General features: G+C 39.4%; 1 protein-coding gene across 8 annotated transcripts in view; it reads right to left on the bottom strand.

Moving 5' to 3' along the window:
- PRKCD (protein kinase C delta) overlaps positions 1-16,842 on the bottom strand; it is a 64,587-nt gene that overhangs the window by 21,514 nt on the left and 26,231 nt on the right. For 7 of the 8 annotated variants that reach the window (XM_082059657.1, XM_082059656.1, XM_082059651.1 and 4 more), the window contains 3 exons: positions 6,922-7,056; positions 3,288-3,487; positions 2,498-2,558 (listed from right to left, as the gene is read on the bottom strand). In XM_082059657.1, the coding sequence (XP_081915783.1) occupies positions 2,498-2,558; positions 3,288-3,487; positions 6,922-7,036 (376 nt within the window). In that variant the 5' untranslated portion in view covers positions 7,037-7,056. Of the gene's footprint in view, positions 1-2,497; positions 2,559-3,287; positions 3,488-6,921; positions 7,057-12,107; positions 12,189-16,842 lie in introns of those variants that run through there. The other variant, XM_082059654.1, reaches the window with a different exon arrangement.

Below are 16,842 nucleotides of genomic sequence, written 5' to 3'. Positions count from 1 at the left end.
AATACCAGTTTATCCCATTAATACAATTTTTTCTGTAATAATAAATCTGATAAAGGAGCAATAATACGCTTACTTCTCAATACTGCTGTGTTCTCTAGAGATGGCAGAATGTTTGCTACTTAGAAGGAAGGTTTGAAAAACAACAGCTTTAATTTGCAAAACAAGCCAAAGAAAGAATTAATCACTTTAGCAGAGTGCCTGGAGATTTTAAAACAAAAGGCAGAACCTATAACTCAAAGATCCTAAGGGTAGCGATACCTTCAAATAAACGAGGGAACAACTGAAATACCAGTTTCAGAACAGGCCTTTTTTAGTATTTTAGAAACACAGCTACCGTACAGTTCTGCACAGAAAGGCATGTCAGAGAGAAAACAAAATACTATGTGCATAGGAAGGAATGTGAACTGTCTCTGAGCTTTCAACTATTAACTCAGGGTTTTAGCAAAGTGAAGAATGGAAGTTAATACAAACACACTGTAACGCACTAACAAACTTTTCTGCTTTTACACTGGTAACTGTTAATTTAGCTTGAGAAAACATTTAAAGCAGTGCAATGATGAGCCAAAAATCACTCCACGTCTGCCTATTTAGCAGTACACAGTGACAGGAGGGAGGTCTGTAATTTTGAGGAGGATTAGTATGTTAAAATGTATTGATATTTGATGTCAGATTGAGTGACTCTGCTTCACAAAATGTAGACGTGTAAATGTCTTGAAAGGGAGTTTCCACTGCTTCTGTGGTTTGGTTACCAAAAACATATTGGTGACTAATTTCTATAAATCAGAAGGTAAATAGGAAGTTGTTGCAAAGTAGAAAGCCTAACAAGTGCATTAGCACACAAATATCAACTGGCCAATTAAAGTACGGTTGCATGGCTTAAATGATCTGTTTGGTATTTAGGTTTCCTCCACGACTATCTGCAATCCCTAATAAAGGCAATGAAAAGAATTGCGAGAACATTGTATCTATTTTTAAATTATTTCAATCAATAATGAAGTACAATTATTTTAGTACTTACACTGCACAAGTACATTACCTTCCTACTAACAGCTAATAATGGCAAATTATGGAAGGTTTTCACCTATGGCATCTCTACCGTTCCTCACGTCTGTGTGGAGAGGGGAAAATACGCTTCATCCTCATCAAATAAGCAACTGAGAATGCTGAAGCTGGTTTTGTAGAGTTTTGGCTGAGAAACTTTTACTTTTCCTGGACAAACGGATTTCTGTATGCCTCATTAAAGCATAGATTCTCATCATACCGCTGCTCCATGGAACTGCCTTGCACAGGAAAGCCGTGACAAAGACAAGACAAAGGTTTTCTAACATAATGGCTCACAACAGCCTGAATGCAAACCAGAATATTACTGGTACATAAACACAGGCCTTTCGATCTTTAGAGAAACGCTCTTACTTACAGGCTCTTCAGCGTCACACAATTTTAAAAAATCTTCCTTTCAAGTGTTAACTTTTCATAAAGGAGACCAAAATAATAAGCATATAAGCTGTTTTTTTGCCATCGCGAAGATAAAATATCAACTCTGAAATGTCACCTACTATATATCACATTCTACCTTTAGTAGCTTTCCTAGTAACTGCTACACAGATTGCACATTTGGTACAACAATGTATGGTACCTTCACAATCCACTTGTTATGCGAGAGCAGAACTGTCTTCCCTGTATATCTCTCTGAGGGAAAAAAAGCCACCAATGCTGTAAATTACTGCTTCCTCTTCACATTTATTATTTACAAACACACAGTATTAACCATGCAAGACTGACAGGCTAATATGGCAGACTAGTGCAATTCCCAAGAAATAATAGTTTAATGACTTCTAGACCACTAAGCAAGTTGGGAGGTTTACATAATTTCTATTAAGTAAGAATTTCACAGATACAAAAATCCCTGCCAAAATATTTGGCTTTATTACTGTACTTAAAGCTTCCCCTCTAGTAATTGACTGTCTTCTCTTACCTCCTAGTATCTTCTCCAAATAGCGTGTGTAGATTTCTGACATAGACAGGTCGTTCACTTTTTAAATGGATACAGCAGACTAGACTTAACCATTCACTCTTGCCACAATCCACTTCCATGATTAGTGACTATGACATATGAATCCCAGGAAACTCAGACCCAGTTCCCCAATTCACCAAAAAAGTTTCCCACATAAGCTAGAACAAGAGATTTAACTTCCTTGCACCTAAAAAGGAACTGATAATATCTTTTGTATCACACAAAAACATTAGGCATATTGAAAACCAAAAAGTGGATAAATGCAACAGCAACACAGAGCACAAAGGCATTTAGAAATTAACAGATGCAACCATGACGCCACATAACAAAAAAACCCCCTACAAAACAAATTACTAAAACCAGAAAATTCTACTCAGTATACTGGCGATTATTTCTGTAAGCAACATCCCATGTTCTACAAAAGGAATGTGAAAAAAAGTTTCATTTTTACAAAACTGACTGAAAATGCACAGCTGACATTACCTGTATCTTCTAAAAAATACTGCACAGCCATCAGCACCTTCCCCTGAGGTTGTAGGTCAAGCTGTGGAAAGAAAGATACCAACAGTGAAGTATGTGGTTGACTGAAACTCTCAGGAATTTAAACAGCTCTTTCTAGGGAATCGAAGTATAATATTCAGTCACTATTGGACTACAACCTTCTTCCATATCTCACTGCTGCAGCTGAACCAGTGGCTTTTACTCTATTGCTTTTACTAGTGTGCTGCATCGCCTTGACATCTACCCAAAAGTTCAGTGCAGTCAAAGTTCCCATTGCTTTTGCATGTCCCTTTCCTGTTTCTGCAAACAAGTTTTTTGGCTTCTTTTTTACTAAGCTCAGTTTGCACTGGAACCCAGTTTTATTAGAAAACATCCATACAATTCTTTATATGCTTACTGAGAGCACAAACCACAGAGATATCAAATACTATTGCCGGCTCATCCTGCTTTGCCTTTCTCTCTGGGTGAATTATGATGATCAGATCCAATTTAAATGTCTGCTATTTGCTATAAAAACTGCTAGGCTTTATAAACAGGCACTGAATGCAATGTATGCCATTATTTCAAACACTAATGCCATGGATTTAATTGTCAATTTCTTGAACTTCGATTGCACGTTATCTGCTTCAAAAATGCTGCTAAAATAATTGTCTTACAAGCCCCGCCACACATGCCTAAGGGATCAAACACTTTAAAAGGAATAAGGCATCTGTCCAGGTTGAAAGAAACATAACCAGGTCAGCAAGTCTAAGGAATTAATCTTCTTCCTTACCCAGAATTCTGCTTTGCCATTGCCTTTCTTGCAGCGCTCTGCCAGGACCGACACACCTACAGTCACTTCAGATAATGGTTCTTCTGCTGCTTTCATGAGAACAATCTGAATCACTCGTCCTTCGTAAATGTGGGCGTCAAAAGTTGATTTCCATTCTGGATACATGGTAGGTTTCCTCTGAACTAGAGTTTTTCCTCTCTCTGAAAGCCACAAAAAAAGGACACAAACTGTAAAAAGGAAATAATGTAGGTCTAGTGTCTAAACTCAACAAAATAAATCAAAAGATAGAATCCTTGTACTGAAACATAAAGCAGACTTAGTACTTCTTGTACTGCAATTGGGACAAAGTTTAAATATTCAGTTCAGACATTCATGACGTGGAAGGCAGAGCTCACCCTGACAAACAGGTCACACGGGGCAGTGAAGGTGTTAACCTGCAGCCAGGGAGACCAGGAGGGACAAATCCCACTCTAGAATTCAGAAACTGGTTTAGTCAGTTGCAATTTGACAGGTAACTGTGCATGGCTGCTTTTCGATAGCCATCTCCATGACGTGTCGTCTGATCATAGCGAATATGCACTGCTATAAGATAAATTAAGATATGTCTGACGCTGACCTAGTTTAAACTGAAACCAGTGGCTGAGAGTTGAAAAGCTCCACATTTCATTAATCTACTTCCAAGTTATCCCAACATTTCACTTCTATTCACTTCTATTCATAAGTCACTCTCCTTGTCATTGTACTCTTGGCCACGACTGCTGCTTTTTAAAGGATGTTACAAGGCCTCTCTCGCACATGCAGACCTTGTGTAGTTAAAGGATAAGAAGAGGCTGAAAGAACCTCAAAAAAAACCCCAAAATCTTATTTTTGTGGTAACATTTACCCAGTCTCTCATAAAAGCATCTCCGCAGCTGCCTTCCTTGGGAGTTTTACAGAGCCTGACTATTCTTAACAGATTGATTTGTTCCCAAATACACAGCTTCAGCCTCTCTTGCTCTCCTGCTACCAGTTAAGCTAACTTTTTCCTGTCCTTACCTCAGGCATAGAAAACAGCTGGTGATTGCACGATCTATAACAAGCTTTTGCATATTTCTAGATCTGAGTCTCTTGGTAGTCCCATCAACACATCCAACATAATGCTGCCTCCTACACAACCACAGCCAGCCCTTCACTGCGACTCTGGCACGCGATGCCACCTCCCCTGTTTTTCTCTGTGATTTGCTGCCAAGCCAATTATTCCCCATTTGTGCTCAGGTAACACAATATAGTTTTGTACATTTTGCACAATTTCCACTATGTATCAAGATCATCTGCTGCAATAAAAAGTGTTTTCTAAGTGTCTCAGCTTTGAAATGATCCATTTCCCCCCCGAGTGTGTAATCTGTTCTGATGACATCAAGACAGTAGCCAAGCAGATTAAATAGCTTCCCCAAGAAGCTGCAGTGTGGTCTGTCTCCTAAAATTAGCAATAAAATTTACATTCACTTCAGTGAAGGACGAATCAGACACTTATTTAAAAATCTTTCTGGAAATTCAAGGCAAAGTTTGTGTTCATTCATTAATAACTTGCTCAATGCACTCCACTCCATTGAACTGAGTTATCCAAACAAGAGCAGCAAATAGTGTCCTTGTGCTTCTTTATTAGGGAATGCCTGCCAGCAACGGCATTACAAATTACAGCTTTGCCAAGGAGACCTGAGCCTGCATTCGGAAATGCTCAGGAACAGCCACCTGAGCACCTTCTCCATTTCAATACAAACTTGAATATTCCTCCTCTACTCAGTCAAAAGCTTTTATCTTGAATGTGGGGAACTCTACAGAAAGAAAACCTCAAACTCGTAGCAGTGCAAACCTGCTCCCAGAACCGTGTACTTTGTATTCTTAACTATGGAAGAATTTGGAAGTACAGGGTGTTTCAAAAAGATGGACCCATTGCCTCAATGTTGGATAGGTCGCACGGGACCCCAAGACTTGGTGCTACACTCTTGGCCCCCAAGATCCCCAGACATTACACCGTGCGACCTTTTCTTGTGGGGATATGTCAAATACAGTGGTTTTGTGCCACCATTAGTGACTAATCTGGATGACCTCAAAATATATTCCTGTGAAATTGTGTCCATCTTTTTGAAACACCCTGTATTATGGTGAAAATATATGGGGAAAGCTCAAAAAAGACACAATTGAGCAATTACTAGGATGGACAATGGAGGCAAGGGGGAATTAAAAGCAGGCTCTCTTGACAATAAGGCTTTTACACTAATCTATTTTTTGGCTTGCTAAAGCCAGACCTGCTCATCAAAAAAGGCACGATCCAGGAGGGACCCTTGGGAATATGAGAAAATGCACACATTTGCAGAACCTTTCACAATAATTTAGGGTTTGCAGAAGCAGCAGCAGTTTACAGAATAGTTGGTAATACTCTTAGTAGGATTGTTCCCATGTGCCAATTAATATCTGCTTTGATCAGTTGCTATATACATTTTTACCCTATGTGAAACTGATAGAAGTAATCTGAATTACTGGTAACAACCTCCAGCCTGGCCATGATGCTTTTGTAATTAAAACCATACTGATACTAGATTTGTCATGGATCACACTGCCTGCCTGCAAATGAACATTTAAGCATCAGCAAAGAACAGCCTTGAAGAAGAATGGTCTTCTTACCCCTCCTGTATTCAGGTTTCTTTGTTTCTCTACTAACACTACTTACTGGCTTCAAAACATTTTACGTTTGCAAACTGGCTTAATGCCTAATCATTAGGCAAATGATTTTCTTCTTCCTATTTAAAAAGTTTTTCCTTGATCATGTTTCAGCATGCAAATTCAACAGAAGTTATTCCTGATGTTGTCAAACTGATAAGGGGAACATCAGTTTCTCCTCCTGATTACCCCAATCAGTCACTGCTCCAAGGTTCACCGCACTCTATTCCCCCACTTTTAGTACTTCAAAGACACATGAAAGCGGAGAAATGTTGGGCCAATTCTATTTTTCAAAAGGAGACAGCTAAAAAAAAGGTAGATTTATTTAGACCACATCCACCTCTCCCCACATTCAGGCACTGCACTGTTTTCAACACCATTTCTTCAGAGGTCCTCCCAACACACTAGGAAAACACTTCTCTGGAGCTTAACATGTTTGCTTGATAACAGTATTTTCTGGAAGATGTGTTGAACCTTGTGTTTGAAGCCTAAAGGCAACTTTTACCTCAGCAATAAGGGGAAAGCCCAAGTGTGTTGTGAGGAAGAAGAAAACTCACCCTTTCCTGCATTCTCTGATGTTTTGTGAAGGCCTAGAGCCACAGTGTAGGATTAGACGGCTGGAGTCTAACTCAGTACAACAATTCTCTCTCATCTAGTTTGGCTGCAGTGATGTATTCTAGCTAAATGCCACAAAATAGAAACCTTTGGATGAGCACTCTGGCTGCAGGACAAGGAGGCACTAATAAAGAAGTCTTGTTTTAAGGTGGAGGTAGAGACAAAAGCCATTGTTATTTCTCCCATTCTAAAAGAAAAACTCACATTGAACTGCTTGGCATGACAGGAAGAGCAGGACTCGCTACCATTCACAGACTAAGAGGGACTGCAGTATTTCTCAAAAACTTATTCAGAAAAGCATCATAATTTATAACTTCACCTGTAGTCAATGCTTCCTTCATCTTGATAGCACAGAAAGGCTGCGGTTGTTCCCCTTGATTCTGCGCAGGCCCCAGCTCAAATGAGTTGAAAGATATCCGTAAGAAGGGGGCCATTGTTCACAATGATACACAACCTAAATGGAAAGATGGAAACAAAAATCACAGAATAAAAGACCTGGTTGGAGACTTGTAAGAAAGGGATACACATTTCTCAGCAGCCATCACAGCTGATAGAACTCATCCTCTACAGTTTCCAAGTCTTTAATGTGGCTTTAAGACCGTGAGCCTGAAACAAAACTGGCATGTACTGAAACAAAAAACTTAACATTTACAATCAAAGACTGAATTAAAGACACCCTTTTAACCATATCCTTTTAAAAAAGTAGCAATTATGCCTTTTACTACTCATTAACACACAAATATACAAGCATTCTTATCAAATAAATAGTTCACAAACTAACAGACAGATTGTTTGGGTTTTTTAAAAACTTTTTTTTTCTTCACACTTGGAATGAAGGGTGAGTTTGGTTAAAAGTGGGAGGAAGAGTGTTGTCTGCTCCACATTCTCCTTTCCCAGTATTTTTCACAGTGCAAGGATGGAGAACTAGAAGCAAAATTAATCATCTAAAGCTCACGTTATTTTGTTGCGCTTTAGTTACATATTTTCTTTTTTGATTGCTATACAGCCTCAAAAATTCCCAGCTAGAATTATAGGCACTTCAGTGGGCAATTGAATGATAAAAGGAACACCTTTGGTTAATTTTATTAAGATTAACTGAGAAACTACTGAACCTACATACAATTCTGGACAATGCAGCAAAAACCACTACGAGATGTACAATAAAAGTAACATAAGCTTTAGCGTGATCAAGTAATTGCACTGCATATGAGCACTTGATCAACATTAACAACCTGAGTAACTCGTCCGTAACGCATGAGTTCACAACTACTTTCTCACTTAGATAAATGCAAAGTTACAGCAATTTCTGAAACATAGAGATTTCACTGGATAAGTGCACATTTAATTTTTCATCCTTAATATGGAAAATAATATATATTACAGATACCACCAAACTGAAACAAGGATAACATCACATTGCTTTCAGGTGGCAGCATTACTAGTCCTAGGAAGCATCCCAGAGGCAGTGACTCAATCCGTGAGCCTCCACACCTGCACGTACCCCGCAATGGGAAGAGGGAGATGTATAAAAAGCTCCAGCACTACTGTGTCACCTGGTTTAAACTGTCAGGAATAGCAAGAATCCAAACCACCTGTAATTTCTAAGTCAGCAAACTGGTGCTTCACTACAGTCTTCCCTCATTCTTAACTGCTCCTGAACGTAGAGCAGGTTTCAGTTTACAACTCACAGCACCCTCAACAATGGAGTTACCCTGTAGCTTGCATATCAATATTGCTTTGTGAAGAAAAAGGGTAAGAGAAAGGAATACTAGTGTGATCAGAGAATGAGGGATGTAGAGCAGGAGGGATTGGGGATAAAGAGTTAACAAGGTAACAGGAAGAGATCATGAAAAAATTTGAAGCTGGGCTCAGCTGGCCTTTTGACTGTGAACTGTTAACCAGCTCAGTCAAGCAGCACTAGGAAGAACATTTCAAGCAATCCTGCACATGCTTGCGTTTTTTAATGTAAAGACATTGACCTGAGAAGCAATTAACATTCCTCTTATATCTCTTAAGGCCCAGAACAGTCATTGAGATAGAAGACTGTGAAATTAGAGTCTTTGCAGCAAGAAGGCATGTAGCTCCTCACACCATTGTTTGCACATCATGCAATCTCCCTATGCAGAGACCATTCGCAATAAACGGAAAAATTTTATGACTCCCTAACATTCATTAAACTAGTTTTTATTAACTGCTTTCCTGCTTTCTTTTCTGTAGAGTAAGACAAAGCTAGAAAGCAGGTTTAGGATTATTTGGCACCATTGCTTATCCCACTGAACTGCCAAGAGCCACCACTATAATTCACGTTTACGCAGACGGTCATATAGACTCGCAGTGAAATAACAACCCTTCCCCACAAATGCACTGGTTATTGCAGCTTGGAGCACCATGTGATGAGACTGGAGATTGCAATGACCTCACAAAGAAAGAAAAATAGACAGCTTTTGTTTAAGTTAACAAACACCATCTGATGCCTCATTTTCAAATGCAATGTAAACACAATGCTCATCAAGAGTTTTAATGAGGAACATATTTTAGCTGCTCAAGAGACCTTGTGCTCACAATGTTTGGAACTACCCTTAAGTGACTAGCGACATGACTTGCTAACACCATGTCACATAGAGTTATTACTCAATAAGGACGTCAAAGAAAAAAGATTTCATCATTGTTCACCTCTGGGGAAACAGCTTTAAGACCCAGTTAGCCCATAGGTAGAAACAGGCTGGGTAGGTCAGCATGTAGCTCTCACTGGAAAATTTATTTGACAGAATCACAGGATTGCAGAGTAATTCTGTCTGGAAGGGACAGCCCAGCTAGAAGTCACTATTTCCAGTAAGTCTGGGACTACACTAACAGAAAATTGGAAAGCACTGATGAAGCTAAACCAACAATTGCACTGATTTCACTCAGACCATTGGACTCAAGCCAGTGTTAGTCCTGAAACACAATACAAGGCTTTGACGTCTATTTCTTTAACTCTGAACTAACAGATATAACAGAAACAGGTACAATGAATGTGCATTTTGAATAACCCCACACTTCTGATGGCCAAATCTTCTGAAGGCCACATTTTCTGCTCTCCTTCTTAGTTCTAAATATGGTTATTTTTATTAGTTTCATTGTATGTGGCCTCATTGCAATCGCAAATGCTCACTCAGAAAAGCTACACACAAGCAATTCAGTTAGGAGAAAACATCAATATCCCAGAATTTCTGATGATGGTCAAATGCCTGACATCACTGTGAAAACTAGGTGATGACGTTTTGCTTTCCCATTTAACAATAACTTAAAAAAACCCCAAAACAAACAAACAATTCAACAGCTTACTTTCCCATAACAAACTACCCATTCCTGCCAAATTTCTCTACCCTTACACATTATGCTTTTTTCACAAAAGTAGAGATTTTAAGGAGCTTCATGCAAAATCTCACTATACATGATAGACTATACCGTGATGTGGGGAGGTTAAGAGAGAAAGGAGAGTTTGGATTTGCTCCTCGGATTGGAAAATTCCAATCCTTGTCTATGCTAAGATATTGCATTGAGATAGCTGACAAGTATCAGCTGTATTGCTGTAAACAAAAACATACCCCACTAAAACTGTTTTTGGCAGTGAAATCCAATAAAAGATTCATTTTAATTCAACAGTTTCTCAAAATCCCTGCTGAATACACTCATCCAAAGTTTTGTCACTCTTGAAAAGCAAAACATTGAAAGTAATACACACATTTTGCTTGTTGCATTTTAGACAAGAATCCCTCTCAAGTCTCTGTAGACTATTTCAGAAGTGACAGAACAAGAGCTGATTCTGGTTTTAAGAGCTGCATCTGTCAAGAACTGAAGCTGCTATAAAACACCACCTATGAAGTGAGGGAGATTTTACAATCTACTCATACAATCTGTATTGCTGCTATGAAGTATTAAAGCCAAACTGTTTTCCCTAAAGGGTGTGATTTTATCCAAACCGAATGGTGGAAAAACTGAGAAGTGATCTCCAAAAATACCGCAAGTCTAAATTACTGGTTCAATATCTCAAACAGTTTCAAAGTCGTGTGCAATCTGGAAAAAAAAAAAAAAGCTTCTAGTAATGTTATTGTAGATAAAGTACATGGTGATGGCTCCACTAATTCAGCATAGACCATCGGACATTGTTCAGCATATTCATTTTGCCAAGGATCCCTGATCTGCCCTCTTGCAGGCTAAAATCACATTCTACACTGATTGGCATAGAACCTGCAAAATCCACAGTAATTTCCATGAAGCTTTAAAATTGAGAGTTTTTGGCTATTTAATATAGAAAGAAAATCAACTGCGTTACTATCAACTATAAAACACATGGAGCAAGAGGGGAAAAAGCTGAAACATCTTCACATCATCAATGCCAATACCTGCTGGCTGAACAGATATTCAGTTTTCACATGGCTGTATTTGTAATATGGAGTTTTAAAGAAATCTTCAAATGACAATTTTCACAAGATTCGCTAGCACAAAATTCATATTAGATTACAAATCTTCTCCATGGAGACACGAGGGACAAAGGGCAAATTCTGTGGCTTCTGTCCTCCCAACAGCACACAGCAGCTACCAGGGACTGGTCAGAGTTCCTTTGTTGCTGTAATTCTGTCTTGTTATAAACAGCAAGGGCAAGCCACTTCTAACACAACCCAGAAACAAAGATGCGGTTGTGACTTTTGCACAAAGCGGGAAGTAACATCAAAGCAGTGGATCATCTGGAGGAAACGCTGACACTGGCCAACAGCAGAGCATTGAAGCAATGAAAAAACTAAGGGGCACAAACAGAGCACAAACAGTTCCATCACTGATACAGGACTATATATCTAAGAGAAATACAAATGAGAAAATTCTCCTGCTGATTTGAACCTCTGATTTCCCTGTAGTAGTCTGTAAAACATTTTGCGAACAGACATAAAGCTGCACACGTGGGTCATGGCTTTTCCGTGCTGTCTCACAGAATGCTCTGGATGGCACACAGTCCCTGCCCTCTGGCTTCTGGCTGAGGCTGCTCCCGAGGCCACACAAATGCTTTGGTGGAGGACACCAAACAAACACCAACACTGGCAGCCAGCACCACGCACAGCTGACCCGTGGGCGTTCTTCCCTGAAAAGATGAGGCAGTAACTTTTGATTTTTTAAGATGCAAAAATATAGATTATTTCCAACTTGCAGGTAACTTTTTTTACATAAGGGTTTCCTGTCCTCTGTTCTGGTAATGGACAAGGTGTTCAAGAAAGATAGCAACAAACTATTGCCCAACGTATTGCTCACACAGTACTTTCAGAAGCATGAGCAGGACCTCCTTCCTCTTTGTGTATGGCCTTCAAAGGTGATTATGCTACTTTCATGGTGATCACACAAGAAAGCCTGCAAGCAGAGATGCTGGGAGTGTGATAAGCATCCTTCACCTGTGCACACTGCTAATGTGTGCACTGTGTTTTTATTGTTCCTATGTATGCTGCCTCATGCTTACATTACAGAAAAACTCACAGGAAGCAGACAGGTTGGCTGTGGTTCTTGAAGAACTCCCTTTACAGGTATTCTCTCAGCTGATGATCAAAATAATCCCATCTGTAAGAGAGAAGCAGCAATACCTATACTGTAGGACATTTAACGGAACCAGAGTAATGATGATGGTAACCACTTCCTACATTGCACACCTACAATTATTCTACAGAGAAATTTAACACCACAATTCAATTTACTTGCTGTTAAATTTATTGCCAAATGAATTTTTTACTGGTTCAATAAATTCAAAGTGAAAATTCTATACACTAAATTCTGGTGTAAATTATGTATGTTTTGGGGTTTGCTTTGTCTTCTTTTAAATAGCGCATGTAGAGTTGTTCACAGAGCCCTGCAAAAACTTAGCTTGGAAAAAATGTAGTTACCATTTCCTTCTTTCCCCTCCCAGTATTTTCTTTCTGATACTTCTGCTTTTGTTGGGTCAGGACAAGACTAGAAACAGAAAGAATTACATAACAAAATCTGTCACTGTGTTGCAATAGTCTGGAGAAAAGCCATCTAGATAAGCCATGTAGCAAGAGATGTTCCTTGGTTCCATCCCACTTGGCCAGAAGCACAGAGAATTCTGAGTTTCCGTGCTTTTTTCTATGCTCAGCAGTCCCAAAACTGCCTCAATTTACAGCTGCTGTATATATTGTTCATATTTTCCCAACACTCTCAAGGCCAAAAAAAATTACCAATGCTTTCCCTATCATTCTGATAAGAAACTTTCCAAAATATGAGCAGCAGAAATTTTCTTTCTGAACAGGCCAACTCTTTCAAATCTTGGCAGTGCAAGCTCCTGAGAAGCTTGCGGGGAATGCAAACAGTAGGCAGGCATGCAGCCCAATATATCTGAACATATGATAACATATGATCAGCTCAGGAACAACAGTTGACTGTTCTTAAAGAGGTTCCAAGTCAGTCAAGTAAGGCAGCTCTGGGTTTTACACTAAAAGATCAGTAAGTTGATGAAATTTTGGACTTAAATAGACAGCAGGACAGGCTGTTACACAGCATATGCTGCAAAACAGAAATGGCATTTTACACTGAATGTCCTTTTTTAGAAAGGGAAAAAGAACATCGGGAGCAACAAAGCTGGCTTTTTTGATATTCCGGAACTACTACTTGGGGAGGAGAGGGGGGAAGTACTGTCAGCTGCTTTTTCTTTAGAAGTGCATAAGAAATAGCCAGTTAAATTCCCTTAAAAACAACGACGACAACAACTCCCAAGTTCTCCTTCCTCTTTGAACGGACTAAGCAGCAGAGGAAAGCACTGTAGACACACTGTTTTTCACCATTGCCAAACTCAAGTTTGAAACAAAAGTGCAAATGAATCCTCTTCATTAACTTCAAACCCAAACACTGGACATTAAAAACACGGAAGAGAATGAACACTGCCTGAAGACCAAAGACTGTGCTCATAATTTCTGACAGTACAAGCTGATATCATTTGGTAAGGAGCAACTGCAGCAACATGGAAGGATTAATACGAGAGCTAGCCAGATCCTTGTGAAGCTCTAGGTGAGTGAACAATTCATTAATACCAAATCACATTACAGAATGGGAGCAGATCCAAAGGAGGCAAATAATGAATAAGTTTTTTCTCTATGCATGCATGATTTAAGACTAATTAGGAAGCTTTTTTTTTTTTTTTTCACCTGTTTTTGACATGGGGAGTAAGTGGAGGCGCTTTTCTCTGCAATTAAATAGCACAATCCCTTCTGTGTCAGAGGAAAAAACCTATTAGGTGAAAGGGATGCTGTACACCCCTTCCTCCTGACAGTAACACAGGCTGGAACTAATCATAGAATGTCTTGAGTTGGAAGGGACCAACAAGGATCATCGAGTCCAACTCCTGTCTCTGCACAGAACCCCACAGTTCACACCATGTCTGAGTGCCTTGTCCAGTCTCCTCTTGAACACTGTCAGGCTTGGGGCCGTGACACCTTCCCAGGGAGCCTGTTCCAGTGTCCAGCACCCTCTGGGTGAAGAACCTTTTCCTCATGTCCAACCTGAACCTCCCCTGGCACATCTTCCTGCCATTCCCTTGGGTTCTGTCATTGGTCATTAAAGAGAAGAGTTTGGGACCGCTCCTCATATGATTTCCTCTCCAAACCCTTCACCAGCTTCGTAGCCCTAACTAAGCTATACACCAGTTCTGGCTCTGTGGCACTGAACAGAGCCCTGGGTGCCCTCTGCGAATCTGAGCTCCGAATAGCTCCGGGCTCCCACTTCCTCAACAATGTTCAAGGAATTTGCCAGTATTTAGTCAGCATGACTAAATTGCAAAACTGTGCATCAAGTTTACCATGTGACTCTGAGTTCTCCAAAGGAAGCATACCATCCTGCAAGAGGGTTCATGGACTCTTTCGTAATAATCAGTCAACTGGTAAAGCTGAGCTACTCATACAGCCTTCAGAAGTGCCAAAGCAAAGGAAAATAGCCAAAGAAAATCCAGCATTTTGTACAGTATCACCATTATCAAGTGGGCAGGAATCCACATCCCGGCATACCCCATTAGCATCCTTTAGTGGAGGAGTTACACAGCAAGCCCATCCTACAATATTGTCCTCACTCTTGCTGAGTATTTTCATCTAGGATTCAGTATAATATTTGAGATTTTCTTTCTGATATATAATTACACACACAAAGCTGCTTATTTTCTGAGCGATTATAAGTTTCCTGGAAATTGAGACATATTTCCCAGAAAGAATAACATTAAATGCCAACAGCATATTTTCAAACCAAACAGAAAACAATATGACAACACTTCAGCTAAACTTTTACAACTCAATATAAATATACATTACCTTTTTCTTCCAAACACTGGAGGTTTGTTTCCTCCTACCCCCCACTTTCCACTGAACAGGAAAACCTTTTTCCCCTTAACAGTGAAACAGCCAAACACCATAAAGACAGTATGGCAATTATAGTTTAAGAAAAAAAGGAAATTGGACATTTGTCTTATTTCCAGTATACTGGGTTAATATCTCTATACAAACAATGAAGAAGCAAAAAATGGAAATATAGAAACTGGGTGTTCAACAGAAGTACGAAAATGCTTTCTAAAACATTCCAACTAGAGAATAACTTTTGAAACACTTTTGGAAACATCAGCAGGTTATGCAGTCGAAGTGCCTCTCAGAACACAAGGCTCCAAGCCAGAAATTTATCCTGCCCCCAGCACTATGACCTAATCCTCCAAGTATCTGGAAAGCCAGAATATTCATTAGCCGAGAGAACTGTATCATCATTCATACACACTGGAAATCTGCAGCTCAGATGACCTTGTCAGAAGAAACACAATTCAGTTTGTGGATGCTTGATTTTGATAAAAGCTTTTAAAGTAAAAGGCCACAAGATTTGTGAACCAATAATTTTGCTCATTAACTGTGTACTGAGTTGTAGGAATAGATCCAGTCTTCCCTCCTGATTTCACCTGGCATTACTGGGGTGGTTGTGTTTGCTTTTTCAAGAAGCCATTATTTCCCTGATGGTCACAAACATACTCAGTCACTTCAAACAGACATTAGACAGCAAGACAGGCCAAATCTGCCTTGGTGAGCATGACGCTTCTCCTCCTCGCTATGTCCGGGTACAGACAGGCTGCTCAGGGTAGGCAGGAAGCATCCTGTTGGTTTTTTTGTTAATTACCTAGAGTGTGAAGGCCAAACAGCACAAAATAAATATAAATAACCAATAGAAGTCAATCTAATCAAGACTTTTCCTATGGTTTAATAATTGAAAATACGCAGTGAAGCCATACATGGTTACATGCATCACTACCTGTGAAAGCACCTCTTGCTTTCGCAATGAAGAGAGAAAGAAGCATTGCTGAGTGACACGGAGTGATGTATACAATGATGCTAAATGATGAATGGCCACAGGGATCAATAATGAGAAACTGGAAAGAAGGAAACATAACTGAAATTAATTTGTAATTAAAAGCATTTTCTCCTGCTGTAATTTCAAATTTCAGGCTAAGACTTCCAAAATCAGAGAAGAAAATGGAACCACAAGTGATTTTTAACTGTCCCCCTAAGAATCACTTTCTAGAGGAAATGAACATTTAAAGCTCTACAGTTGACCCAGCATTCTCAAAAACATAGAAGAAACAGACACAACTCATTAACAAGTTAAATTAAAGCATGAAGGGATCTTAAGAGCGATTTGGGTTATTTAAAGGTAGCACAGAGTTTACAGTACACATTGTAATGCAAACTCAGGGTGAGATATGCTATTTCACACCATTTTTAATTCCTTCCTTTTTAATCCTCCAGCTAAGTTAACAGGAAACATTTTTTTTTTAACTTTTTACTGAATTTTGTGGTTTAAACATATAAACTTAACATTCTGTGATGACATGGATGCTGTCTTTATCTAAACACTATGATGTGTGTCTGCTAATAGCCATATCAAGTGATTTTTCCACTAAATGAATAAAAAAATATCATTTTAGTACCCTTATTAGGGAAGGAAACCTTTAAGCATTTGCATGTCTGGGACACAACACAGTAAACAAGAAAGAAAAAGCTGAACAGAAATCCCTGGAGCTTCAGATGAGCCAGAATCTTGTTTGCAGAGATAACCACAAGCGGACATGCTCAACTGTTTTGGGTTTTGAGAGAGTAACAAGTCCTGTGGACTGGGTGCTGTCAATAACACCCTCTGGCCACCTTCCAGAAATGCTGGTCCTACTACCTGAAAGACCCAGGTT

The sequence above is a fragment of the Streptopelia decaocto genome, assembly GCF_964273445.1.
Source record: "Streptopelia decaocto genome assembly, chromosome: 8".
NCBI lineage: Eukaryota > Metazoa > Chordata > Aves > Columbiformes > Columbidae > Streptopelia > Streptopelia decaocto.
This window is presented reverse-complemented; position numbering and strand designations above follow the sequence as displayed.